Raw genomic sequence first — 26,313 nt, 5'->3', positions numbered from 1 at the left:
CGTTCAAACTTGTGACCATTTTTAATTAGTAGACTTATTTGTCACCATAAGTTAAATCTTCCATTTAACTAAGAGCCCGTTTGGATTGGCTTATAGCTTAATAAATTGTTTACTGTCACTTATAGTTCGCTTTGATAAACTAAATGAAATGGGTCCATTTTTTTTTGAGCTTATTTTAAGAAAAGACAAATGACTTTTTTAAATTTACCAAACACTCAAAAAAGCTGAAAACAGCTTATAAGCCAATCCAAACGGGCTCTAAGTTAATATAGACGTTTAACCCCAGCTGTTAACGGAATTTGCAATGTGTTTGTTTACGTGAATACCCTTTCTCCACTTGACAACAGTCCGTCCATCTCATCAAGCTAGGGTTTAGTTCTCCCTCATCTCCGTTACTATACTCCCTGCTTCACTTTCCCGGATAGTTTTGAATTTGCAATCCACGAAGAAAAAAAACAAGGAGAAATGACGACGGTTGTTCCAACTTCAGAGGAAGATCCAGCGCTCACCGTGGTTCGGTTCACCGCTCAAATGTCATGGGCTGATGCTGGCCCTGAGGTAATCTTCTGTCTCTGCTTCTATTTTTATTTATTTACTTCTTTATTGCCTGTTTACCAATTATTTACCTTTTACAGCATTCTCTCAATTGATAATGTGGTTTCATTACTCATGCTTTGACTAATCTGAATTTGATTTACTAATGGTTAAAATTAACGGACTCAACTAATTCGTTTTAAAACCCCTAAATTGGGAAAATTATGCTCTATGTCTATTTTTGAAAATATTTATGCGACGTAGCCCATACTTTGAGGTTGTTACCAGATTTAGCTCATATTTGTGTATAAACACCTTTTTTACACTATGTTGATACATTATGTATAATGCTTTCCATCCCAGGTATAATGCTGTACACTATAACAAGTGTGATAAAGATGAGTCCGTATAAAATGAATATTCATCAAATTTACTATTTTTCGATTTGTTCTTTTGTCGATTGGGCCTTAAAACAAAATGAAAAATAGGAAAAATGATTCATTCCCCTTTTGATCATTCATCGAAAGGAGACACTTGATTTCGAATTTGACCAATTGAGATATCAGGAAACAATATTCTGAATTTCTTCATTCGAAGTGAATATATTGGGCTACGTGGCTGTTGTGGAGTTATAATTTTCAGAAGCTGTATATTTTTTGAAAATTTCCTGATTTTTTTCTTGTTTGCGGACGGAACAACTTTGTGTTAAAAATATTGAAATGCTGGTTATGGACAGATTTTGTGAGTGAATTTTAGGCTGGAATTCTGTGGCTGTTGTATTTGAATCTGTTCTGAATGGATTTATATAATATGTCCATAGATTGCGGAGCCTCAGGTGAATAGGTTGTGCGTCGAGACACAGGAATGCATAATTAAAGGAAGATGGTTAGATTTGGCTTCGTTGATGCTTACTTCTGCGGATTTGATCTTTTCTAAAGCTTCGGACAAAGGTAAAAATCACATGAAAACTTATTCTGATGACTGTTTTTGGAAGATATAATCCTGAATAGTCTCCAAGGGAATGGCTGAGTGGTTAAGGCTTAGGAGTAACAACCTAGAGATCCGAATTTAAATCTCCGCTACTACACACAATGTGAGCCCATCTACTCCAATCTTGTTGGGTAGATTTACCCAACACGTGTGCTGTAATAAAGCTGCAGTTGGATTAGACGATGTGCAAACAAGCTGCAGTTGGATTGGATGATGTGCAAACAAGCTGGCCAACACTACTGTCGCTAAGAACAACAAAATAAAAATTTAGAAATTCTCCATATGCTATACATAAATTTCTGGTAGAAAAATGTCCATAGTTGATACAATAACAGATACGCGGAAGCAATAAATTAACAAGGAAAGTAAAAGGGATAGAAAGATAGACACAAGATTAGAGAGAATTAAGCAACCAAAACTATATTAAAGTCTTGACCTCCTAATTACACAACTAATTAGCACCTAACTCTTAAGTTGACCTCAAGGGAATTGAATTCCCAAGCAACCAACCTCTCAACAATCAAAGATTCAACAAGAGCCATCCATGGCCTCTCTCACAAGTTTCTCTCTCTAGAGACAACTCTCAAAATCACTCATAAATTTATCAATTCATCAAAATCTAAGTATTGAAATGTTTAGTCTACTATTTATACTAAGAAAATAAGGAAGACAACTAGCTCTGTTACAATTATACCCTTAATGAAGTAAGGGCCTTGTTTGGATGTCTCCCTTGGAAATGAAACTTGAAAAAGGCTTGCATTTAAGTATTAGCCTCTTTTGCATGCATAGACTCCTTCTCCAAAATAGCCTCTTTTCACAAACAGCCTCCCATGCTATCTTCCATATCTTGAATGTCATCATCTTGAAGCCTTCCATCCAAGCTATCTCCCATATCTTGAAGGCCATCCTATATTGACCTCCCATGATCTCCAAATGCTCCATCTTCATGAAGCTCGATGGAGTTGGGCTTGCATCAATAGTATTTTAATAAATTCTCAAGTCAAATTATGTATCATCTAGCATATACAAGAAGCAGCTAACTTTTACTGACTTTTATCTTTGAGCAAATAGTTTAGAGGCGGCTCTTTTTTCTTTATCAATGCGAAGCAATCTCTGATTGTCTGGCATATTGGGCAACCATTCTTTCTCGTGTTATGTTTTCTGAATTTTGTTTGTTTTCTTAGTTATGTAATCTGCTTTAATTGGTTTCTACCTCAGATATCGAGTGCATTTTCACTATAATCTGCAACCTTGTCAAGAAGCCCGAAAGTTTGGACCAAGTACACGAGATGGCGGAGCTCATATCCACTAAACTCTCTCAACAACCAAGTGATAAGCCTGCACTGCGCCTAAAAATGTATTATGTCTTGAAAATAATCACTTTAGTTCCTGGAGTTATGTTTCTGGTGTCAAATTACATTTTTTCCCTCTCTCTTTTCAGCTTGTTCAATCTCTACAACCTGTTGGAGAATCCTTATCGCCGCTTCCTTGTGTATATGAAGGCCCTTAATTTAGCCATAAATGGAAAGGTCGCTGAACATATCTTGCCATCTTTCAAAAAGATAGATAGCTTCTTGAAAGAATGGAATCTTGGAGTCAAAGATCAGAGGGAGCTCTTCCTTAAGATCTCAAACATTCTGAAAGAAACCAAGGGGTAATAGTGAAGGACTCGTGTTTTCTGGAGCAACCACGCTTACAATTTTTTGTTCTTCTCTGACCCCATTCATATTTGCAGCTCTTCAAAAGAGTCTTTCAAGTTTCTTGTAAATTATTTGGAAACTTTCTCGAGTGAAGATGCTTATGCCATGAATGAAGCAAAGGCAGAAGCTCTCCACGCAATTATTGCCTTTGTCAAGGCACCTGACATGTTTCAGGTAATTCTATGTTCAACAGAATTCTGAAGTTGAATTGCTTGGGTATAAATAAGACTTTTTTTAATATAACCAATCTGTCGTCTTTATTTTAGATGCTGACTTGCCAAATGCTTTTTCCCCATGCGCTGTTGCCATCTTGTATTGTTTTTTGGGGCATCACATACGTTCTATTGCTAGCATGTAACGATTTAGGTGCATTAGAATACGCTCTTGTATTGTACGGCATGATTGCCTCCCTCCTCACTGTTGATCTGAGTGCTTTGCAAGGTTGCTGGAATTAAACAGCCAACATCATACAGAATGTGGTTTGATTTTTACTATTCTGGGTAAATTACTTCGAATTTTGCAAATTCCCAGCTATTAGTAGCTAATAAAAGCCTGTATCAAAATTTTTGGAGAACAATATTATGGAGTACATCACCGACATGATCACATTGAAGATCTATCAAAAATGAAAAAAAAAAAGAAAGAAGGAAAATGAGGAGAGTGAGTGAGTGAGTGACTTAGCAAATCTGCACTTCTTTCTTGCCATATTTACTCTTGGTTTTTTAATATGGCAGTGTGGCTTGCTAGATATGCCTGCTATAGTCCAATTGGAGAAAGATGCTAAATATGCTCTAGCATATCAGCTTCTGAAGATCTTTCTCACTGGGAGGCTAGATGATTACTTGAATTTCCAGGAGGCAAATTCTGAATTATTAACAACCTATGGTTAGTGCTTGCGTTTCTGCTAAATGGAACTTTAGTGTATTTTATGAATGAATCCTTGAGTTTTGAAAGGCTGCTCTTGGTCTGATTCTTCTAGTTCATGTTGCAGGAGTTATCCATGAAGATTGTGTAGAAAAAATGAGACTATTGACATTGGTAGATCTTGGCATGACGGAAACGGGTCAAATTCCTTATTCCATGATCAAAGACACATTGAATGTACATTTATTGTCTCTGTCTTGTAGTTTGTATTTTTGCTCCAGAATTTGGTCGTCCCATTGGTCTTTTGTTCTTTGCAGATTGATGATATTGAGGTGGAATCGTGGATTGTTAAGGCAATTTCAGCTAAGTTACTTGTCTGCAAAATAGATCAAATGAACCAAGTAATAATTGTGAGGTGTGCTTCCTGTGATCGCCATCCTTTATTATCATTGCCTCTGCTTTGGTTGGAGAATTTAGCTCTGCTTAGTTAAGCTTTTAATTGTTCGTAACTGTTTTCCTTTTCCTTTGTATGGGTGTCGTGCAGCCGATGTACAGAGCGTTTATTTGGGCCAAATCACTGGCAATTGCTTCGAGCAAAGCTTGCGACCTGGAGGGTAAGTCACATTCTTTTTAAACGTAGTTCTTGTAGTCAATTTGGATCCAAGAGCGGGCGTGGCTAGTTACCATGATTCCTGCTGCTCCTCTGCTTGAGCCCCTAGACATATTGTGATGCAGCATATCTCTGTCGTCCTTTACTTTATCTAGTTAGATGTCCTTAGCCTCCTATTCTCATTTATTATGAGTTGTTGTGTTCTCTCTATATGATTAATGCTAAAGAGTGTCAACTGTTTGCAGGGAAATATTTCAGGGGTTATTAGCACAATTCATGCTAACAAAATAATTGAAGATAGCACACAAACAATGCAAGGATTAGCAATACGCTGAAGGTTGCTTTTGTTGGTTATTTGCGGAAATCATCTTTAAAATTTTGGAGACTGGATTAATTGGTGCCCATATAGAGTCATCTCTTTCAAGTAGACATTTAGACATACTTTTCCTTCTGAGCCAATTTTTCTTTGAGTTTGTTAAGCTGTTCTTGCTTTCTATTCTTGTCACTTTTACAGAGATGTAATTTTATGAGATGACAGTGTTCAATTATACTTTACAGTTGATTCCAGTATTTCCATGTCCAACTTCAACTTTTAGGCATCCGTGAAATCCATCCTTTAAAATAAGGAGCTGGTCTAGTTTTGTTTTGGCCAGAGCTGTTGATGGAGAATTGGAGATGGGTAGGGCCAGGGTGGACATAGCTTGTTAGCAGTCTCTGCGGACTTTTCATTTGGACCATGTATATTAGGTATGCCATGAGGAGTTCACGAGTCGCACTAATTGTTGAGTGTTGATCACAACAACAAGAGACCTAGTGTAATCCCACAAGTGGGGTCGGGGGAGAGTTGCCGAGCGTCTACAGGCGGTTAGATAGAACATATTTCAATTTACTTAATTATATCTGGACCAATAATATTTAGAATTTTTATGGCCTTTAGAAAAAGCTTATCCATACTTATTGTGAGTAGTTCAATACTTATTCATTATTCTCCTTTCTTTCGGAAAAATAAAATTCTCTTCTAATTTGTAACAGGGAATAGACGCCTGGTCCGAGTCTGGAACCTAAATGACCCAAAAAAAGATGGAATGAACCAAACTACCCTAAGAAAAAAATGTGGTATCAAAATACTCTTAACGCAGTAATTTACAACATCCCACGTTAAAATCCGTCACCCGAGTTTTGAGTTTTTTTTTTTTTTTTTTTTTAAAAAAACAAATTACATAGCGCAACTTTTTCATGCGCTATGTAAACTTGCCCCAACTCCCACGTTTCCCACCCCTTGCCCCACTCCTTATACACCCACTGGCCCCACTCCTTGTACTATCTTATCTTTATTTTTAACAATGTGACTTTCTATAAAAACATACTATATGCCAAATACAATGTAATATTTTTGCAATTATTATTTTGTTCACAACGATAGATTATATTAATAGTATCACTATAATACTTTAAATTTTTAAAGGACAAACTCTCTAATAAAAAGGTAGAAGGGTATTTAAGTTATGCTAATAACTTAATTAAAGTGGAGCCAAAATTAGAGACTTCTACGTAAGAATAGAGGAAAAAGAGGAATAGAGGAAAAGGAGGAATTAATTGAGATCTAGAAGGCACTGATGGAGTATAAAGGTTTTTAAAAAACAATAAAAATGTTAATTTTTATGCCTTAACTTGTAACAAAGAAAAATGACTTCATTTTAAACAAAGATCGAGAGAGCAACATTAAGAAGATAAAGTGACAAAATAATTAGAGGACATAAAATTAAACTATGATTTTTTAAAAATGAATTATTATCATATTAAAAATATAAAACAAAAATTAGATTGTTTAACCCTCATATTATGCTGCTACAACTTAATGTTGGATCTTAGTACATTTTATTATATACCCCATTTTCCTCGAGCGTTATATTCATTCTAATCTTAACTCATTATAATAACATAAACTATTTCAAAAAGGAAAAAAAAGCAAGCATGTGTTTTTTATAACGTATACTTTAATAACTTATACAATTCTTATACAATTAAAATTTAGAGAACAATTGAATAAGTTATTGTATATTTTAATTTTTGAGTAATGTATAAAGATCATGACTAAATCTAATAACTTGATTTTTTGTGTAATGTATAAAATTTGCAAAGGTTACAAATTACATAAGCATGTAACTTTTATTTATAAAAAATATAATAGAGAAACCCTACAATTTGTCAACATCACTTTTAAATTTCATGCTTAAAAAAGAAAAAAAGGGTATTATTTGGACTGTTATTTTATATATTTTTTACTTTCTTTTTTGAAATAGTTTATATTATTATTAATGAGTTAAGATTAGAATGAATATAATGCCCGAGGAAAATAGCAATATATAATAAAATGTACTAAGATCCAACACTAAGTTGTAGCAGCATAATATGAGGGTTAAACAATCTAATTTTTGTTTTATATTTTTAATATGATAATAATTCACTTTTAAAAAATCATAGTTTAATTTTATGTCGTCTAATTATTTTGTCACTTTATCTTCTTAATGTTGCTCTCCGATCTTTGTTTAAAATGAAATCATTTTCTTGCTTTATGGCAAGGCATAAAAATTAACATTTTTATTGTTTTTTTTTTTTTAAATCTTTATACTCCATCAGTGCCTTCTAGATCTCAATTAATTCCTTTTTTCCTCTATTCTTATGTAGAAGTCTCTAATTTTTGCTCCACTTTAACCAAGTTATTAGCATAACTTAAATACCCTTCTACCTTTTTATTGGAGAGTTTGTCTTTAAAAATTTAAAGTATTATCGTGATACTATTAATATAATCTATCATTGTGAACAAAATAATAATTGTAAAAATATTACATTGTATTTGACATATAGTATGTTTTTATAGAAATAGTCACATTGTTAAAAATAAAGACAAGATAGTACAAGGAGTGGGGACAGTGGGAGTATAAGGAGTGGGGCAGGGAAGGGGTGGGAAACGTGGGAGTTGGGGTGAGTTTGCACAGCGCATGAAAAAGTTGCGCTATGTAATTTGTTTTTTTTTTTTAAAAAAAAAAGCTCAAAACTCGGTGGCCATTTTTACGTCACGTGTCACTTTTATATAACGCAGAAATTCTTTGCGTTAAGGATTTGGAAATCACATTTTTTTTTCTTTAGGGTATTTTGGTTCATTCCATTTTTTTTTGGGGCATTTAGGTTCCGACTTCCGCCTAGTCCTCTAATTTTCATTTTCCGAAAATGAGCAATCAATCATGAGTTCTAACAATAGAATACAACTAACGTCAAGCTCAGGTAATATTCTTGCATTATATTATACGCTAAAAAATTGTGCCAAATTTAAAACGCAAAAACCGACAAAAACAATGAAATGATGAAACTTTGTATCTCGTGCAGTGTTTTCTTCCTCTAATAATGCATTAGGTGGGGTCTCCCCCCAAAAAATTCTCTTTATACTCCGTGAACACCTTCATTATTACTCATAGGACCAAGGCAATAATAGTCACATTTCTAACATGATGAAGAGCTGCACTTTCTTCTTATCCATGGTGATGATAATGGAGCTTTTGCTCTCTACTTCTTCAGTTGCTGTCGCGATGAATATGACGCAATTGGATGGTATAAATTGGGAGGTTAGTCTTGCAGCTCCAAATAGTAGTATATCTTACCGTGCTCTTCAGCAGCCACCGATCTGCGACGCAAAAGTGTATGCCAGTTGCATAGGGGACAAAAAAAAGGGGCAAGGGCCACGGTCGTGTAGCTTCTTCGATTGCAAGCGACCAGGTTGATTCATTGGTCATGTATGTATGCCCAAAAGTAATAAGCAATGGAGCTAAGTATTGATTTTTTTTTTTTTTCCCCTTCTTTAAGTGGCCAAGAAACTAAGGTAAGTTCAGCTAAGGTCGAAAAAAAGCTAGTGTGGCTGCTGGGATTCGAGCGCAGGTCTCCACGGCCACAACGTGGAATTCTCACCACTAAACTACAGCCACTTGTTATCTGTATTAGTGAAATATAATAAATAATTAGATATCTAAATGTATGTTCATCTCTTTTTTGCTAAAGCAGGAATGAAACCCTTGTGTATGTACTCCCAAAATGGTAAGAATTTGATATGGTTATGTTTCTCATCTTTTCTAGCCAATCACTAAATAAACTAAATTGGCAATTTCTATGTGTACGTTTTTAAAAAAATTCCTTGTTCTTTTGTTGTGTTTTATAATTGCTCCAGTAGTTGTGTGATTGCTTTTAAAAGAGTTTATAAACATCTTGGAATACTCTATTCACTAGTTTAAGGTTTTAGGTTAGATACTAAAATTATTTTTTGATACTTTTGGACCCGTGAAGGTGAGGCCAAGTGATTGAAGATTGAGCATTTCCAAATTCTAAGTTGCTAATTCGTGCAGTGACGTTTTTGATAGTTGAACCCATAGTTTGATTGTATACAACTTGCAATCAAAATGGGTTCCAATGGATCTCAACTTTTATTAGCTTTTTTTTCTCCTCAACCAACCAAGGGAAAATGCCTAATTTCTATTAGTTTCTCCTTCAATATTTCCCCTTCTCTAATTTAATCCTTGGTCTCTGAGTACTTTTCCCTTCCTAGTGACCGAGTCTAAACTCTAAGTGGTCTATGTCCTGGTTTAAAACGAAATAAAGTAGTTTTTATCTCGTGTCGTTAAAATTGTTAAACAAATTAACATTAGATATAACTCTAATTTAAAATGTTTAACTCATGATGAGATGAGGATTATAATCCGGGACACTATTCAAAATTATATAAAACGACCACTAAAGTATAGTCTTGTTCAGTTTAAAACAAATAATGTAGTTCCTCGGACAATTGTTAAACAAATTAACATTAGATATATGATAAATGTTTAGTTGATGTGAGCTTTCAAAATTATTAAGGCAAAATTAATGATAACAATTAAAAATGGGTCAATTAACAAAAGATAACAGTTAAAGGGTCAATTAACAAGCCAATAGCGACCACAGAAGTCTTATTCGGAGTATTCTTTCATATGGATTTAATGTAATAGTCAATAGATATAAAATCGTTTCGGGAACAAAAAAAAAAAAAGGTAATGAAAAATGAAGGGGAAAAACAAGAACTATTGTTAGGAAGAAACTCAAAACTATTAGGGACAAACATTTGAGATAAACAAGATTGTTAGGTTTGTCCGTAAACATCAAATATTTAAAGACCACTTTGTTTTGCAGAATAGCCCTAGTTTTTCATATGACTGTTCTAGTAAAAGGGCATGTAGTGTTTTCAGTCTACTCTTTGCAGAATAGCTCTAGTTTTTTCCTTTTTGAAATAGTTTATGTTATTATAATGAGTTAAGATTAGAATGAATATAATGCTCGAGGAAAATGGGGTATAAAATAAAATGTACTAAGATCCAACACTAAGTTGTAGCAGCATAATATGAGGGTTAAACAATCTAATTTTTGTTTTATATTTTTAATATGATAATAATTCATTTTTAAAAAATCATAGTTTAATTTTATGTCCTCTAATTATTTTGTCACTTTATCTTCTTAATGTTGCTCTCCGATCTTTGTTTAAAATGGAATCATTTTCTTGCTCGGGCCAAGGCATAAAAATTAACATTTTTTATTGTTTTTTTTTTAAATCTTTATACTCCATCAGTGCCTTCTAGATCTCAATTAATTCCTCTTTTTCCTCTATTCTTATGTAGAAGTCTCTAATTTTTGCTCCACTTTAATTAAGTTATTAGCATAACTTAAATACCCTTCTACCTTTTTATTGGAGAGTTTGTCTTTTAAAAAATTTAAAGTATTATCGTGATACTATTAATATAATCTATCATTGTGAACAAAATAATAATTGTAAAAATATTACATTGTATTTGACGTATAGTATGTTTTTATAGAAATAGTCACATTGTTAAAAATAAAGATAAGATAGTACAAGGAGTGCGGACAGTGGGAGTATAAGGAGTGGGGCAGGGAAGGGGTGGGAAACGTGGGAGTTGGGGTGAGTTTGCATAGCGCATGAAAAAGTTGCGCTATGTAATTTGTTTTTTTGAAAAAAAAAAAAAGCTCAAAACTCGAGTAACGGATTTTAACGTGGGACGTCAAGTCACTTTTATATAACGCAGTAAATTACTGCGTTAAAGGTATTTTGGAAACCACATTTTTTTCTTGAGGTATTTTGATTCATTCCATCTTTTTTTGGGTCATTTAGGTTCCGGACTCCGCCTAGTCCTCTAATTTTCATTTTCCGAAAATGAGCAATCAATCATGAGTTCTAACAATAGAATACAACTAACGTCAAGCTCAGGTAATATTCTTGCATTATATTATACGCTAAAAATATTGTGCCAAATTTAAAACGCAAAAACCGACAAAAACAATGAAATGATGAAACTTTGTATCTCGTGCAGTGTTTTCTTCCTCTAATAATGCATTAGGTGGGGTCTCCCCCCAAAATTCTCTTTATACTCCGTGAACACCTTCATTATTACTCATAGGACCAAGGCAATAATAGTCACATTTCTAACATGATGAAGAGCTGCACTTTCTTCTTATCCATGGTGATGATAATGGAGCTTTTGCTCTCTACTTCTTCAGTTGCTGTCGCGATGAATATGACGCAATTGGATGGTATAAATTGGGAGGTTAGTCTTGCAGCTCCAAATAGTATATCTTACTCTGCTCTCCAGCAGCCACCTATCTGCAATGAAAAAGTGTCTGGCAGTTGCATAGGGGAAAAGAAGAATGGGAAAGTACGGACGTGTAACTTGTACGATCACTGCGTTCGCTCTCCAGGTTGATTTATTGGTCATGTATGTATGCCCAAAAGTAATAAGCAACGGAGCTAAGTATTGATTTTTTTTTTTTTCCCTTCTTTAAGTGGCCAAGAAACTAAAGTAAGTTCAGCTAAGGTCGAAAAAAAGCAAGTGTGGCTGCTGTGATTCGAGCCCAGGTCTCCACGGCCACAACGTGGAATTCTCACCACTAAACTACAGCCACTTGCTATTTGTATGAGTGAAATATAATAAATAATTGGATATCTAAATGTATGTTCATCTCTTTTTTGCTAAAGCATGAATGAAACCCTTGTGTATGTACTCCCAAAATGGTAAGAATTTGATATGGTTATGTTTCTCATCTTTTCTAGCCAATCACTAAATAAACTAATTTGGCAATTTCTATGTGTACGTTTTTAAAAAAATTCCTTGTTCTTTTGTTGTGTTTTATAATTGCTCCAGTAGTTGTGTGATTGCTTTTAAAAGAGTTTATAAACATCTTGGAATACTCTATTCACTAGTTTAAGGTTTTAGGTTAGATATTAAAATTATTTTTGATACTTTTGGACCCGTGAAGGTGAGGCCAAGTGATTGAAGATTGAGCATTTCCAAATTCTAAGTTGCTAATTCGTGCAGTGACGTTTTTGATAGTTGAACCCATAGTTTGATTGTATACAACTTGCAATCAAAATGGGTTCCAATGGATCTCAACGAATGCTATTTTATCACTAAATCATATACAGACTTTTATTAGCTCTTTTTTCTCCTCAACCAACCAAAGGGAAATGCCTAATTTCTATTAGTTTCTCCTTCAATATCTCCCCTTCTCTAATTTAATCCTTGGTCTCTTTGAGTACTTCTCCCTTCCTAGTGAGCTAGTCTAAAGGAATATTGTCTATGTCCTCTTTTAAAAAGAAATAAAGTAGGTCCTCGTATCGTTCACAACTGTTAAACAAATTAACATTAGATATAACTCTAATTTAAAATGTTTAACTCATGATGAGATGAGGATTATACTCTTCAAAATTATATAAAAGTACTACTACTTGTTCAGTCAATTAATGTGGGAAACTGTAACAATTATGATAAATGGAGTTGGTGAGCTTTCACAATTAAGGCAAAAGATAACAGTGAAAGCGTCAATTAACCAGCCAATAGCGACCACAGAAGTCTTATTCGGAGTACTCTTTCATATGGATTTAATGTAATAGTCAATAGATATAAATCGTTTCGAGAACAAAAAAGAGGTAATGAAAAATGAAGGGGAAAAACAAGAACTATTGTCAGGAAGTAACTCAAAACTATATAAAAACAAGAGGGCGAGAAAAATTAAGAGTTAACACAGATATACTATTGACTAAGTGATCATTTACTTGAGTTTTAGGGAGGTAAAATTAGCCTATAATGTTTATTTTAGGTCATGACTTGTTTATTTTGACCATGCAACTCATGCAAGTTTGAGCAGGTTCATGACTTGTTTATTTTGACCCGTTCAATTTGAATTACCCCAAATTAATACCAAGTTGAGGCAGCCCTCAAACCCCTTTCTTCTTCTCACCCTTCCTCCCTTTTCTCCATCTTCTCCGTTTTCAATCCGCTGTAAAAAATTTGAAGAGTCATTGCTTATTTTAAATTGAGTTGGTAATGTGGCATTAAGCTTATATAGGAGTATTTAACAACCAATCGTTATTGCGGACAAACAAATTTGAGATAAACAAGACTGTTAGGTTTATCCATAAACATCAAATATTTAAAGACCACTTTATTTTGCAGAATAACTCTAGTTTTTCATATGACTGTTCTAGCAAAAGGGCATGTAGTGTTTTCACTTTTCAGTCTACTCTTTGCTCTCACAATCGAAATATTATTGTAAAATAATCGCTAAAAATGTAGCTACGAAAATGTAAATCATTAAAAGCTATGCAAAAATAAAACAAAAATGCAACTTCATGCATTTCATTTTCGAAAAATACACGATGTTATTAAAATAAAGTGACCACAGTTAGATGTACTTCTTCACAACATAAAATGGGGATAAGCAAACATTAGGCACGGAGTAAAATGTTTTCCAACGTTCCATAATTAAAAATATTTTTTTAGAAAAATAAATTTGTTGAAAATTTGAAAAATAACTTCAATGGTGGAGTTAGGGAAAATAAGTTCAATAAATAGGGGCGGATCTCATTGAAGAACTGAAGCAGTCCTTCATGATAACATCTCATTATATGTATATAACCTAATGGTATCATAGAGTTTTTTTTTTTTTTTAAAGAAAAATACCACATGCGTATCATAGAGGACTGATGAGTGTTTTTGAAAAAAAATGAAAGAAGTCCTTTGTAATGCCATCATGATATACAAGAGATACCATGTTGAACCCCCGCCACGGTCCTTGCCCAACACTTCTTGCACCTGCCCCCGCTCTCCACTCCAACATAGTATTTGCATAGATTGTATGTAATATTTTCTACCCGTCAAACATAAAAAAATAAGTAAAAAAATTTCGTGAATTTTTACTTTCTTTTATACCAAACACACCATAAATTAGCTCATCTATTTGTGGTCGAAAAACATATCTCAAGGATGTCAATATTCTTTTACCTTTGTGAAGAAAAGATAAAATTAACTATTCTTGCACAGCGATTTTCTAAAACTATACTTTAGTGCCTAATTTTAATTGGCACACTGATGAATCTTGAGGAGGACTCCACATGATTGGTATACTCCATTATTTAATTAGTTTCTTTGTGCATTGTCGCGTGGCATTTGTGCTCACACCGACACTCGCAAATATTGCGTGATTGTCTTAGAGTCCGTTTGGATTGGCTTATAAGTTGCTTATGTTCGCTTTTCAACTTTTTTTTTTTTAGTGTTTAGGTAAAGTAAAAAGTCATTTTCTTAAAATAAGTTCAAAAATTAATTGAGCCGTTTGATTTAACATTATCTAAAAGCCAGAACATAAATTGAAAACAATTTATAAGCCAAAAAAAATAAATTGACCTACCCCAACTTATTTTGTTTTAACTTATAAGCTGTTTCCAGCTTATAAGCTATTTTTTTTTTTTAAGCCTATCCAAATAGGCTCTTAGTCCACAAACTTATTCAAACACAAATGAAAAAACAAAACCAAAAAACGACAAGTCACACATACTGAAGTTAGTTGGGTTGTCTTTCTCCTTCCTGTTAATTATGTTAATTAACCCCACTGTCGGCAACTGTTAATAGACAAATTCTTCTATGGGATACAGCTCATTTTTATTAGTCCTTCAATCACTGCTTCCTTTTGATCGATCGCATGTACTCCCCCCCTTCCCTCAACGCAACCCGGTCCCCGTTCAAAAACCTGTCTACTTAGCTATTTGCACACCCATTAAAAAATATTAATTTCTAAGTAAAAATAGATAATTTGACTACATTCCCTTAATTAAATAAATTTTAGAATTTAATCACTTAACACTTAATAAAAGCAAATTTTAAAAAATAAGATTAGCTCTTTTTTGATTTGGTTAGTCTGACACTCCTTTTGAATCAAATAAAGGATAAGTAGACATTCTTTTTGAACTAGAGGGAGTAACAATTTTTTTTAAATGATATATTTTTATTTTATAGTTATTTAGTTTGTTTCATTTTATCGTTAGTGACAAAAGTTTATGGCCATACCAATTTTTATGACCTATTTTAGATTATAAATTTTAAAAAATCTTTCTTTCTTTCTTAAATTTTCATGTCATTCACATGAAATAAGACATTAAGGAGTACTATAATTGTAGGGATGTAGTAGCTCAGTTAGTTGGCTACCTGAACTTTCATCTTGTTGGTGAGGCTTCGAATCCCCACGTCGTAGTCCCCTCCCCCATTTCCCCTTCCCCTACTCCCTATTTAAAAAAAAAAAAAAACTAAAAAAAAATAAGGAGTACTATAATCATTTAAGAAAATTAACTTAGACGTACTGATTCGTAAAATATTTGTATATCATTAATATAATTTAGCATATTATAGCTGATTAATTTAAAGTTTATATATGTGTAGTATAAATAATTTCTTATATTATCAGTATAAATTAACTGATTAAAATAGGTTCTCACTTTAATTAAAGAAGTCTCTTGGTTTACTTTCCAAATTTTTTGTCGAATTATTAAGAATTACTATTTTTAGGTATCATTTACAGCTACAAGTATGGTATCGGTTCCACTAGGGCTTTGTTTTCACTATATTAAAATTAAATAAGTTTATTAAGTTGTTTTCCACACTTTATCTAAAGAATTATTACCCTCTCAAGTTCATTTAGTTTTTCGTGTAAGAAAAAATAATCTCGTGATAAAAATTTACTTATCTAAGACATGATTTGATTATAATTTCATTCCACATAGACAATACTTAGATAAATTACATATCCAATAATTAAATAAGTTTATTAAGAAGTTGTATTTTCACCTTTTATCTAAAGAATTACCCTCTCAAGTTTATTTAGTGTTTCGTGTAAGAAAAAATATTATCGTGATGAAAATTTACTTATCTAAGATAAGATTCTATTATAATTTCATTCCGCATAGCTAATAATCGCATAAATTACATATCTAATAATGTATCTATCTTATTTTAAAGCAAGGGGCATTGCTTTCACGAGCGAAAATAATCTATTTTTAATAAAAAAAATAGCATTACAATGTGCATAGTTGTAACTCATACTACTATTTAATTCCTAAAATATAAGTTTCCTAAAAAACTAAATTTTTTACATATACAATTAGTAGAGTTAATTTTTAATTTTATTAAATTAAAACTAAATATTTTAATTTTTATTTAATGCAAGTGAAACTAGATTTTTTTTTTTAAGATTTTCCATCCGGTGAGTCCGACTATATATTGATTCTCGCCGAGTGGGGTCCATTTCTGGGATAGATCTCTGATTAAGGGAGAAATAACTCCATCCGCTGCACCACATCATTTGGTGGTGGAAACTAAAGCTACATTTATTAGTACGTGAAAGAAAATTACAGTTTTAAAGAGCAAATAAGTAAATTTTGGATGAAAACAACAGAAACACTACAATAATTTTATTACAGTGGCCAGTAGGTGGTGGTTATTGTCTAAAAAGACTTTATTAGAGTCCACTTTAGCTAAATGTAGACTAAACTTGCCATGTGAGCTCACTTCCAGCTGCCACTCACCGCCAAGATTTTTCTTTTCTTCTTTTACTCTCATTTACAGTACCATTTTGGATAGTGATAATATATATATATATATAGACTATGTTTAAAACACGATTAATATAACATTTTAGTTTGTGCTCCGTATCTAAAACTTTATTATATTAGTGTTTGCTATGAATACAAAGTCGGCAAAAATTTATTAATACTTTTTAAAAGAGAAGACTTGTTTAAAAAACAACCATTTTTCTCTTTTTGAGATAAAACAATAATAATATTTAAGCATTAGTTGATACTTTAATTTTTAATTCGGTTAATTTAAAGGTGTAAAATACTTATTATTTTTTTGTCAAATTTTGATTTGGATAATTCTAATTCAAATTATTAAATTAATTTTACATGTTTAAAACGAAATAAAGTAGAAATTTGATTTTCAATTTAACCGAAGAAATACTATTTTTTGGTTCTGGTAAATATTCTCGGTTTAGCTCATTTTACTTTTCATGTTGTCTTTTGCATGGTTTTTTAAAGAAACGTCAATTAATTCATTTGATATTATTTTTTCTTTTACGACATTAATCTCTTTTCACATTTATTAGAATAAGAATAAAAATGAAAAAGTAATTAAATTCTATCTTATTTTAAAGTATAAATATTTTAAGTATATTTATTTTAGTAAACGTAACAAATAAATGACATGGCTGAATAACAAATATAACTGTTCAATATCTAGATTAGATCTCAGACTAATATAAAAAAAGAAAGAAAATTGTATAGCTTGGCTACTTAACGTTTTGAAGAAAAACAATAATATGAGATCCATGTTTTTTGTTGTACAATAATTTTATTTGGTCCCACTAATGGATTGATACGCATGTGGCAATGAATTCATTATTATTGACTTAATGGGATACTTTAGAAATTACACGAATATTATTTAATTTTTTTTAATATGGGTGCACTTTTTTTTTTTGGATATTGCTTTATTTTATTAATATGAGTTGAGATGATGTTTTTTTTTTTTTTTTTTTTTTTGGGGTGGGGGGGGGGGGGGGGGGGGGAACGGATGACGATCCATGTATAGAAACTGACATTTTTTTTTTTGGGGAACGGACGACGATCCATGTATAGAAACTGAAGTTTCTATATAGTACTAGATGGTGTATGCCCGTGCAAGGCACGGGCTAGTGCCCGACAATATTGTTTGTTTGTGTCGTTTAGTTTTGATAGAATATAAATATGGGAGAAACCAACTTTACTAAAATTTAAATTTTTTTCTACAAAAGCAAAGATGGACATGTGGAGTATAAAGGAAGCAAGAATCATCTATGCCAATATTACCATCCAAGAATGTCTTAAAAAGTTGACTTAGGTCACCTCTCCAATCCTAACTCTAAGCTAAATTTGGAAGAACTCTTCTCCCATAAAAGAAATTCATAGAATTTATCTCAAAGTTAGTCTAACTCTAACCAGCCTATAAAAATTACCAAGGAACTAAAGAAACATCAGGAGCAAACATTTTCAAGAAAACTGGTTGGAGTTTCTCATTCCTATTTGACGTTTGGGCAGTTGGTCGCCAATTTCACAAATTTGAGAACACCTCACATCAACCATTTACAGAATAAGCCTTGAATATATCAATTGGCTAATGACATCAAAGGTAGCTTTACATCCGGCATTGTTTTACCAGCATTAATGCCTTCTCATCATCAACTAATGCTGAGCCAAGGCTAATATGAAGCTTGTTCAAGCAACCTTCATCCTTTCTTGTCCTCGGCAACCACATTTCCTCCATGTCTTACAAAAAAAATAGCTACCTGTCAAGAAAATGTCAAATCTAAAGGTACCTTAAGTCCGCTCTAAAATGTAGTAAAACTTATTAACACTATTCGTTTAATACTGGAAGCACCAATTAGGAAAAGATGAAAAGAATTCTCTTGGTAGCATGGATAGGCAAAGAATCACACTTCAACTTCAAAACAATAATCACAGTTTCTCTATAAATCTCTATTTCATGTTTTTGTTTGCAGAACCCTTGTAAGATTAATGGACCATAGATGGTCTATGGTTTACTATCTGAAGAGGGACAAAGGAAGGGCTAGAAAATTGTCCATTGAAGTGTATACATGTAGTGTTTTCAAGGGGAAAGATGGTTTAGATAATCATCCAAGAAAGCGTCCAATATATTTTATCAACAATTTATTAAACAGCTGCATCAACCAAGTCATAGTACAACTTTTGCCAGCCCGTGAAACATAGTACTCAGTAACTTAGATGGGTAATAGAAAATATCGGTCTTTCAGTGGACACTTGGGTTAATTGTAAATACTGCTATACATTGTCGGTATAACCATGCTTAGTGAGAACGGTTGTCATTCAATGTACAAATATAGATGATAAGATATTCGTCCTATAGGAAAAATAATATGGCCAATTATTCATGTTTCTACTTATGTCCGGGAGAAGTTTATAAGTTTAGCAGAATCTTTTGGCAGTAGATAAGAAGCAAAACTAAGCTTTATGAGACACTTCTAGTAATGAAATAATAGATACTTACGAAGGAATTATATGCTTACGAACTTGGCCCTCGACAAAGAGTTGACTTGGTTATCTTTCCTTTCTTGTGTCTGCTACCAAACTGTGGATGGACTAATGAACTCAATTAAAACAGTGTATTCACCTACTTCCACAAAAGAACACTCAGTTATAGAAGAATCATTAGCTTCTTCTTCTAAATTGTCTTCTCTTTATCACTTAAGTCATCACTAATGCTCAAAAGAACCAATATTCTCTTTGTCAATCTCAAAAACTCTAAATATAGAAAGCTGAGTTTTAAAAGTTCCCTTTTTTTTTTTGAATAAGAGTTTTAAAAGTTCCCTTCTATTTGTTTCTTACCTCTTTTGACTTCAAAATTATAACATATTAGATACTATTCAGTACGTAGTGAGACAAAGAAATATAACAATCATTTTTACAAAAGAGAGGATACATTTTCGGCTTAAACTACCTTATAATGATCAAACTGTTGTGACTTTTTCAGTTTGGCTGCGGGCATAAGTAAATCTCTTGCAATGGCAAAGGATTTGGCTCCATATGAAATGTTCATCACATTTCAAAACCGCGAAGCTATGCAAGTATTTTTCAGATCAGAAAAAGAACAGGGCGGAGGCATAGCATGGAGGAAATTGAAATTGATAATATACATACTTGGAGTTTCCTGACAATGCCATTGAGTTCACCCAAAAATGTACTTACTTGTCTTCGTGTTGTTGCATAAAGATGAAATCTCCAGCTTCTTGATTACTTTAGGCCCAATCTTCACTTCTTTTGGAACTACCATGGCCAGCTAAAAGGATTTCAAATTGCTTCCTTATACCCAGATCAGTAGACCAAAAGATGTGTTAAAAAGGAAATTGTAAAGATTATTAGTGTCATAAGAGACGTCCTATAACTTTTTGATGAATAACTTATGCAGGATCACTACATATCCATGAGAAATGTGAGCTCCTTCTCACTTGATAAGCTATACTTGTAACATAGCCCAGATTAGTAGTCTAGCTAGTACTCAGAAATAGTAATGACCTCCAGCAGAACTTTATCATATTGAGCCAAAAGCAGCTAACTTTAAGAAAACCACATATAACAAACTATTGTCAAGAGCAAGATGTGATATCTCTGTTAACAGGATAGCTGAACTTCTTATTATATAAGTTGATCGTCCTTGCTAACTACCTTTATTAAAATTTAATAAAGACTATATGTCTAAGTGCATCATACTCTGCTTTTTATTCTTCTAACTTCTGGTGAACCTTCTCTGAAATGGTCTCCAATATGTCATATTGACCATACCCGTGAAACAGGACATTAATTGTACTCCATCCTTCCAATATTCTTTGCTATAATTTGATATATTTATTAAACTGAGCTTATATATACCACATAGGATGAAATCGGGGACCTGCAACCAAATATTAGGAAATGCATCAACAAAATTGGACAGCATATTATAGATAAGCCTCAACCAGCGTCGAGCAGAGACAAATTCAAATAGTACACTAACAAAATAATTCCATATCAAAATAATGTAGAACTGATAAATCACCCGTCCTATTTTATTGACTTGAGAGCAACACAGGTAAAGTAGATGACAATGGAGATTAACAATTGTTAAATACCATTAAAAAGTCTTCTTTTATTATCTCGCAATAGAAATGAGCTCGCTAAGTGCATAAACAAGCCATTTCATAATGCCTTTTATTACTAACCTCGCCTGGAGTCACAATATAATGTGTTGACTCTTTTCTCCACCCCCAAGGAAAGCTTATTTTCTTTTCCCTTGTTTTTTTTTCACATTACAGTATTACTGCCTTTAATAGTGAATTTTACAACATCAAAGACTAAAAACATATTTGGTTGGATTCATAAATGAATAGTCACGAAATAATCAGTTATGAAGTAAAACAACACTCACTTGAGAATCCTAGTGTTACCAACATAAATGAATAAGTAATTCCTATTTCCCATTGATGCCTTTCTATGAGCTGAATAAAACAGAAATGAAAATGGGTTTCCACCAAACAATGTTCAGAGGGACCTGCAATATTAAGGCTTAGTCTGCATTTCTAAAGGGGCAAAGAGAAGGATACCACGCCATGGCTGCAAAAGAACTGTTGCATGTGATAGGGAAGTCTCAAATCACATACCATCCAAGGTTTGCCAAGCCCAAATAGCGGAATCTACTAATTTAGGAAGTGCTTACACAGAAGCTACCATTTCCCTGTTTCTCTGCAGCGGGAAACTAAAAAACCACTGGTATTGGGAATTTTCCGAAGAGAACTTGGAAAAACTAAAGAAATGAAAGATGATGAAGATTCTGGACAAAAATTGAAAGAGGGGTAGACCTTTTATGAAAGAGAGTATTTTGAAAATAAAGACGCCTAAAATGTGAAGTAGGAGACGTAGGGCCTGCCACAATGGACACGTGTGCAGTCAAAATAAGAGTTGAAGAATGATTTATTAATTATCCTCACTTTTCATTTTATTTGCTGAAATGCCATGATGGACGACGATCCGTTCTCAAACTGGTGCTTCTATAATAGTGTTAATTGGGACGGACGACGAAAAAGTTGGGCCAAGTGGCTCTTCTATATAGTTAAAAATAAAGTGTGGCTAGAAAAACCACTAGAAAATCTATAGCAGCTACAAGGGGATTATGGGGTTCTTTAGATCTGCAGTATTATTAGTGTTCTTGCTGTCTTGCTTCAGCTTTTCATCAACAGGTTTGTTTATGATTTCCTCTTTTTTTTGCAATCAAGATTTCATATTTATGTGAAATTGGGATATGGCTTTTGCTTAGTTCTTGATTTAATTGTTTGGGTTTGAAGTATTTGGTAATGCTGAATATTCTTGATTTGCTTCTTTGGGTCTGTGATTTTGAATATCAAGATTTGATTTTTATGTCAAATTACATCATATTTCTATTGTTGGACTTGATGAACTGAAATGATGCTGGATTAAAGATTGATCTGCTTCTAGGCAAACTAAATCCAGAGGAGCAGGGCAAATGGGTTCTTGATTTGGAATTTTACAGGGAAACTTAGATCTTTAATGCTTCTATTGATTCATAACACCACCCCACAAAAATAAACAAAGAACAAAAAAGAAAAAAAAAATGATGAAGAAGAAGAGGGAGAGCATCTAAAAATACACTTATGGATAGTGATTGATCTCACTGAAAAGGATTTCAGATCAATCTTGTTTTTCCTTTCACTTGGGGTCTTGCTCTGACTTATGCTTCACTATTATATAGGAAGCGAAATGTTTACTTATCTCAGGTCAATGTGCTTTCATAATTGAATTCTCTGATCACAAGTTGTCATGAATAGTAAGAATCTAATGCTTCTGCATTCTCCTAAAGAGGAGATCAAAGAAGATCGTACAGTTTGGCTCCATACCTGTATAATCATGTCAATTCTGATGGCTGGTCGAATATGAGCTTAGGGAAAACATTTAGAACTGGTGATCCCGGTCCATAACAATATTTTTCCACCGGAGATCCATTTTCTAGCTATTGATGTTCTGAGATTGAGATTTTGGGGATCACATTCTGTCACAAATTGCATTGTCACATAAGTTAGGCCTTTAAAGTATATATACAACTATGGTTTGACTCACATTCTATATTGTTGAATCAGATTTGTGTGATTCATTTCATACTTTTTTATTGCATCACCGTAAAGATCTGTTTGTCTGTGCATGTCCGCGTGCTTTTTACCATTTTGTCATATAAATTTACTTGTGGTTTTCTTCTAGATGCCTTCGATGCACTTGATCCCAATGGGAACATCACAATAAAATGGGATGTCATCAGCTGGACACCTGATGGATATCTTGTAAGTAGTACTCTCTCTCTCTCTACTTCTTTACTGATTATTATTACCAACAAATTGGAAGTTCTGATAATTATCATTCCCAATGGACAGGCTGTTGTGACTATGTTCAACTTCCAGCAATATAGGCATATTCAAGCACCAGGCTGGACTTTGGGATGGACATGGGCGAAGAAGGAGGTGATATGGAATATGATGGGAGCTCAAACAACAGAGCAAGGAGATTGTTCGAAATTTAAAGGAAACATTCCCCATTGCTGCAAGAAGGATCCAACAGTTGTTGATTTGCTGCCCGGAACTCCTTACAATCAGCAGGTTGCAAATTGTTGCAAGGGAGGAGTGATCAACTCATGGGGGCAAGATCCTGAAACTGCTATTAGCTCATTCCAAGTCAGTGTTGGTTCTGCCGGAACAACGAATAAAACAGTTAGAGTTCCTAAGAACTTCACCTTAAAGGCACCAGGACCTGGTTATACGTGTGGACCTGCTAAAATTGTTAAACCCACTAAGTTCGTTACTAATGATGGGAGACGAGTAACACAGGCCATGAGTAAGTTACAAGGCTCAAACACATGCATTCTATAATACCTTCCTCTTTAAAGGCTATTATCTTTCCTTGCTATGCATTTGCATTATTTTCCAGAGCACCTCAGCTTCACGATTTTTATCATTAAGATTTTTATAATTACCATGAGGATTCATTTCTAACCTATTTATATTGTTGATGACAGTGACGTGGAATGTCACCTGTACATACTCACAGTTCCTAGCTCAAAAAACTCCAACATGCTGCGTCTCCCTCTCATCCTTCTACAATGACACAATTGTACCATGCCCAACATGCACATGTGGCTGCCAGAAGAATGGCACTCAGCATGGAAATTGTGTAGAGTAAGTCCTGTGAAATATGCCTTTTTTTTCTTTCAGTTTTTTGTCAGAGTTTCATTTTAAATTTTTTGGTTGTTTTCTTCCTGATCCTTCTTTCTTTGCTCCTCGCAGTCAAGACGAACCGCACCTAGCTTCAGTTGTTTCAGGCCATGTAGGAAAGAACAAGTATGCTCCTGTGGTTCAGTGCACTAATCATATGTGCCCAATTAGAATTCACTGGCATGTGAAACTCAACTACAAGGAGTATTGGAGGGTGAAGGTCACTATAACGAACTTCAATTACAATATGAATTATACACAGTGGAACTTAGTTGTCCAGCATCCCAACTTTGACAACCTCACTCAGTTATTCGGCTTTCATTACAAGTCATTAACTCCTTATGGAGCAATAAGTAAGTTCTCTATCTATTGGAAATACTATGCTTTTGCAGATATTTTTACCTAGATTTCTGAGAAATTGAAGGATATGTCTAATATCCTGGACTTTATGCAGATGACACTGCTATGCTATGGGGTATGAAATTCTACAATGATCTGCTCATGAATGCTGGTCCATTAGGAAATGTGCAGGCCGAGCTTCTGTTCCGTAAGGATTTAGCGACTTTCACTTTTGATAAGGGGTGGGCTTTTCCACGCAGAGTTTATTCAATTTTTTGCGCGGAGTGCCCTTCTTTTGTGGTGGTCTTTAAATTTTGCCCCTCATATTTGTGGTCTTTAAATTATCACTCCTTGCTGGTCTTTAATTTTTGCCCTTCAGCGCGTTTCGAGTTCGAACCCTCGCTCAAGCAAAAATTAAAAAAAAAAATCGCAAGACAAGGGTTGAATCGCGTGTATGCCGGACCGGCATACTTTTGTTAAGGAATTACAAATTTTATGCCGAACCCATACTCATACCTTATGGGCAAGAGACTTGGCATAAGTATCTGGTCGAATAACTTTGATAATTTCTTCACAAAGTTATGCCTTGGTGGGGGCATACTTTTAATGGGCAAACTTTCTTCATCACAACACTTGCACATAACACAAATTGGTTCTACACTCGAGCCCCATTGTATGATCCTATTAGCGATCGTGATCTTCCATGTAAGCACAATCACATTGTGAAATATATTTTAGTCGAGTGGCATGTTGAAACACCATAAATTTTAGATTGACTCTTTCGGATTACCTAATAATTGCAAGAATTTAGTTCGAATCAAGCTTTTTCCAGGTTGAGAAGAAGTATGCACTTGCTCCAGATTCTCCAAGAACCAATAATTTGTCTAACCATCCAATATGTTCCGGCAAGATCATTAAATTGGTCAAATCCTACTCTTTGACATAGTAGGCATGGATCCACTTTATCCATAAACTTTTATCTTGACGATAACTTTGTGAAAGAATTATCAAAGTTATCGGATCCGCTTGATACTTATGCCTAAATGCCATTACATAAGGCATAAGTATGCTTAAGTTCGATAACTTTGATAATTCTTCACAAAGTTATCTTGGTGGGGGCATACTTTTAATGGGCAAACTTTCTTCATCACAACACTTGCACATAACACAAATTGGTTCTACACTCAAGCCCCATTGTATGATCCTATTAGCGATCGTGATCTTCCATGTAAAGACAATCACATTGTGAAATATATTTTAATTAAGTGGCATGTTGAAACACCATAAATTTTCAGGTTGACTCTTTCAGATTACCTAATAATTGCAAGAATTTAGTTCGAATCAAGCTTTTTTCGAAAGTTGAGAAGAAGTATGCACTTGCTCCAGGATTCTCCAAGAACCAATAATTTGTCTAACCATCCAATATGTCCGGCCAAGTAATCGTTAAATTGGTCAAATCCTACTCTTTGACATAGTAGGCATGGATCCACTTTATCCATAAACTTTTATCTTGGGACCCGACATAACTTTGTGAAGGAATTATCAAAGTTATCTGGATCCGGCATACTTATGCCAAGTCTGCCCATAAGGCATAAGTATGCGGTCCCATAACTTTGGTAATTCCTTAACAAAAGTATGCCGGGTCCGGCATAGCGAAATTTAAACTACGCCTTGCGAATTTTTTTAAAATTTTGCTGCGCGTGGGTTCGAACCTGAAACCTATGGGTGTTAGCCGAAGGGCAAATTTTAAAGATTTCAAATATGAGGGGCAAAATTTAAAGACCACCCCAAAAGAAGGGCAATTCTGCGAATTGCCCGAGTTTATTTCAATGGTGATAACTGTGTCATGCCACCTCCCGAAAGTATACCCAAAAGTAATAAGCAAAGAAGTTAAGTATTGATTTTTTTTTTCCCTTCTTTTAAGCGGCCAAGAAACTATAGTAAGTTCAGCTAAGGTCGAAGAAAAGCTAGTGTGGCTGCTGGGATTCGAGCCCAGGTCTCCACGGCCACAACGTGGAATTCTCACCACTTAACTACAGCCAC

General features: G+C 33.8%; 2 protein-coding genes, 2 long non-coding RNA genes and 2 other non-coding genes across 9 annotated transcripts; 3 read left to right on the top strand and 3 right to left on the bottom strand.

Moving 5' to 3' along the window:
- Positions 1–317: 317 nt before the first annotated feature.
- LOC132036757 (uncharacterized) lies at positions 318–5,268 on the top strand. Its single transcript, XM_059427139.1, has 10 exons — positions 318–558; positions 1,355–1,484; positions 2,743–2,881; positions 2,966–3,178; positions 3,260–3,398; positions 3,959–4,109; positions 4,216–4,325; positions 4,406–4,503; positions 4,633–4,702; positions 4,944–5,268. The coding sequence occupies exons 1-10, from the start codon at positions 466–468 to the stop codon at positions 5,031–5,033; spliced, it is 1,233 nt and encodes a 410-aa protein (XP_059283122.1). The 5' UTR covers positions 318–465; the 3' UTR covers positions 5,034–5,268.
- A 5,643-nt stretch (positions 5,269–10,911) lies between these two features.
- On the top strand, positions 10,912–11,876 carry LOC132048033 (uncharacterized). Its single transcript, XR_009412881.1, has 2 exons — positions 10,912–10,996; positions 11,100–11,876. It is a non-coding gene; the product is annotated as an uncharacterized LOC132048033 (long non-coding RNA).
- On the bottom strand, positions 11,617–11,688 carry TRNAH-GUG (transfer RNA histidin (anticodon GUG)). The gene has a single exon. It is a non-coding gene; the product is annotated as a tRNA-His (tRNA).
- A 6,000-nt stretch (positions 11,877–17,876) lies between the features above and the next one.
- LOC132036740 (uncharacterized) lies at positions 17,877–21,531 on the bottom strand. Of its 4 annotated transcripts, XR_009409659.1 has the most exons (4): positions 21,517–21,531; positions 19,871–20,573; positions 19,173–19,253; positions 17,877–18,452 (listed from the first exon to the last, which is right to left on the bottom strand). It is a non-coding gene; the product is annotated as an uncharacterized LOC132036740 (long non-coding RNA). The 4 variants fall into 4 exon arrangements; XR_009409658.1 differs by lacking the exon at positions 21,517–21,531 and having other exon boundaries at positions 19,823–21,426; XR_009409656.1 differs by lacking the exon at positions 21,517–21,531 and having other exon boundaries at positions 19,871–21,426.
- A 267-nt stretch (positions 21,532–21,798) lies between these two features.
- LOC132047574 (protein COBRA-like) lies at positions 21,799–25,676 on the top strand. Its single transcript, XM_059438602.1, has 7 exons — positions 21,799–21,894; positions 22,928–23,007; positions 23,098–23,554; positions 23,736–23,895; positions 24,004–24,284; positions 24,386–24,554; positions 25,580–25,676. Exons 1-7 carry the CDS (start codon positions 21,828–21,830, stop codon positions 25,674–25,676), a joined length of 1,311 nt encoding a protein of 436 aa, XP_059294585.1. The 5' UTR covers positions 21,799–21,827.
- Positions 25,677–26,241: 565 nt separating this feature from the next.
- Positions 26,242–26,313, bottom strand: TRNAH-GUG (transfer RNA histidin (anticodon GUG)). Its single transcript has one exon. It is a non-coding gene; the product is annotated as a tRNA-His (tRNA).

This window comes from Lycium ferocissimum, chromosome 2, assembly GCF_029784015.1.
Source record: "Lycium ferocissimum isolate CSIRO_LF1 chromosome 2, AGI_CSIRO_Lferr_CH_V1, whole genome shotgun sequence".
Classification (NCBI taxonomy): Eukaryota; Viridiplantae; Streptophyta; class Magnoliopsida; order Solanales; family Solanaceae; genus Lycium; species Lycium ferocissimum.
The sequence above is the reverse complement of the archived record's forward strand: the minus strand, read 5'-3'. Positions and strand labels throughout refer to the sequence as shown.

What these genes read in the sequence shown, in the direction of transcription:
- LOC132036757 (XM_059427139.1), top strand. Translation starts at nt 466, where the DNA reads ATGACGACGGTTGTTCCAACTTCAGAGGAAGATCCAGCGCTCACCGTG. An exon ending in TTCTAAAGCTTCGGACAAAG is followed by an intron (nt 1,485 to 2,742) that starts GTAAAAATCACA and finishes TTTCTACCTCAG; the next exon opens with ATATCGAGTGCATTTTCACT. An exon ending in TGATCAAAGACACATTGAAT is followed by an intron (nt 4,326 to 4,405) that starts GTACATTTATTG and finishes TGTTCTTTGCAG; the next exon opens with ATTGATGATATTGAGGTGGA.
- LOC132047574 (XM_059438602.1), top strand. Translation starts at nt 21,828, where the DNA reads ATGGGGTTCTTTAGATCTGCAGTATTATTAGTGTTCTTGCTGTCTTGC. An exon ending in ACGAGTAACACAGGCCATGA is followed by an intron (nt 23,555 to 23,735) that starts GTAAGTTACAAG and finishes TGTTGATGACAG; the next exon opens with TGACGTGGAATGTCACCTGT. An exon ending in CAGCATGGAAATTGTGTAGA is followed by an intron (nt 23,896 to 24,003) that starts GTAAGTCCTGTG and finishes TGCTCCTCGCAG; the next exon opens with TCAAGACGAACCGCACCTAG.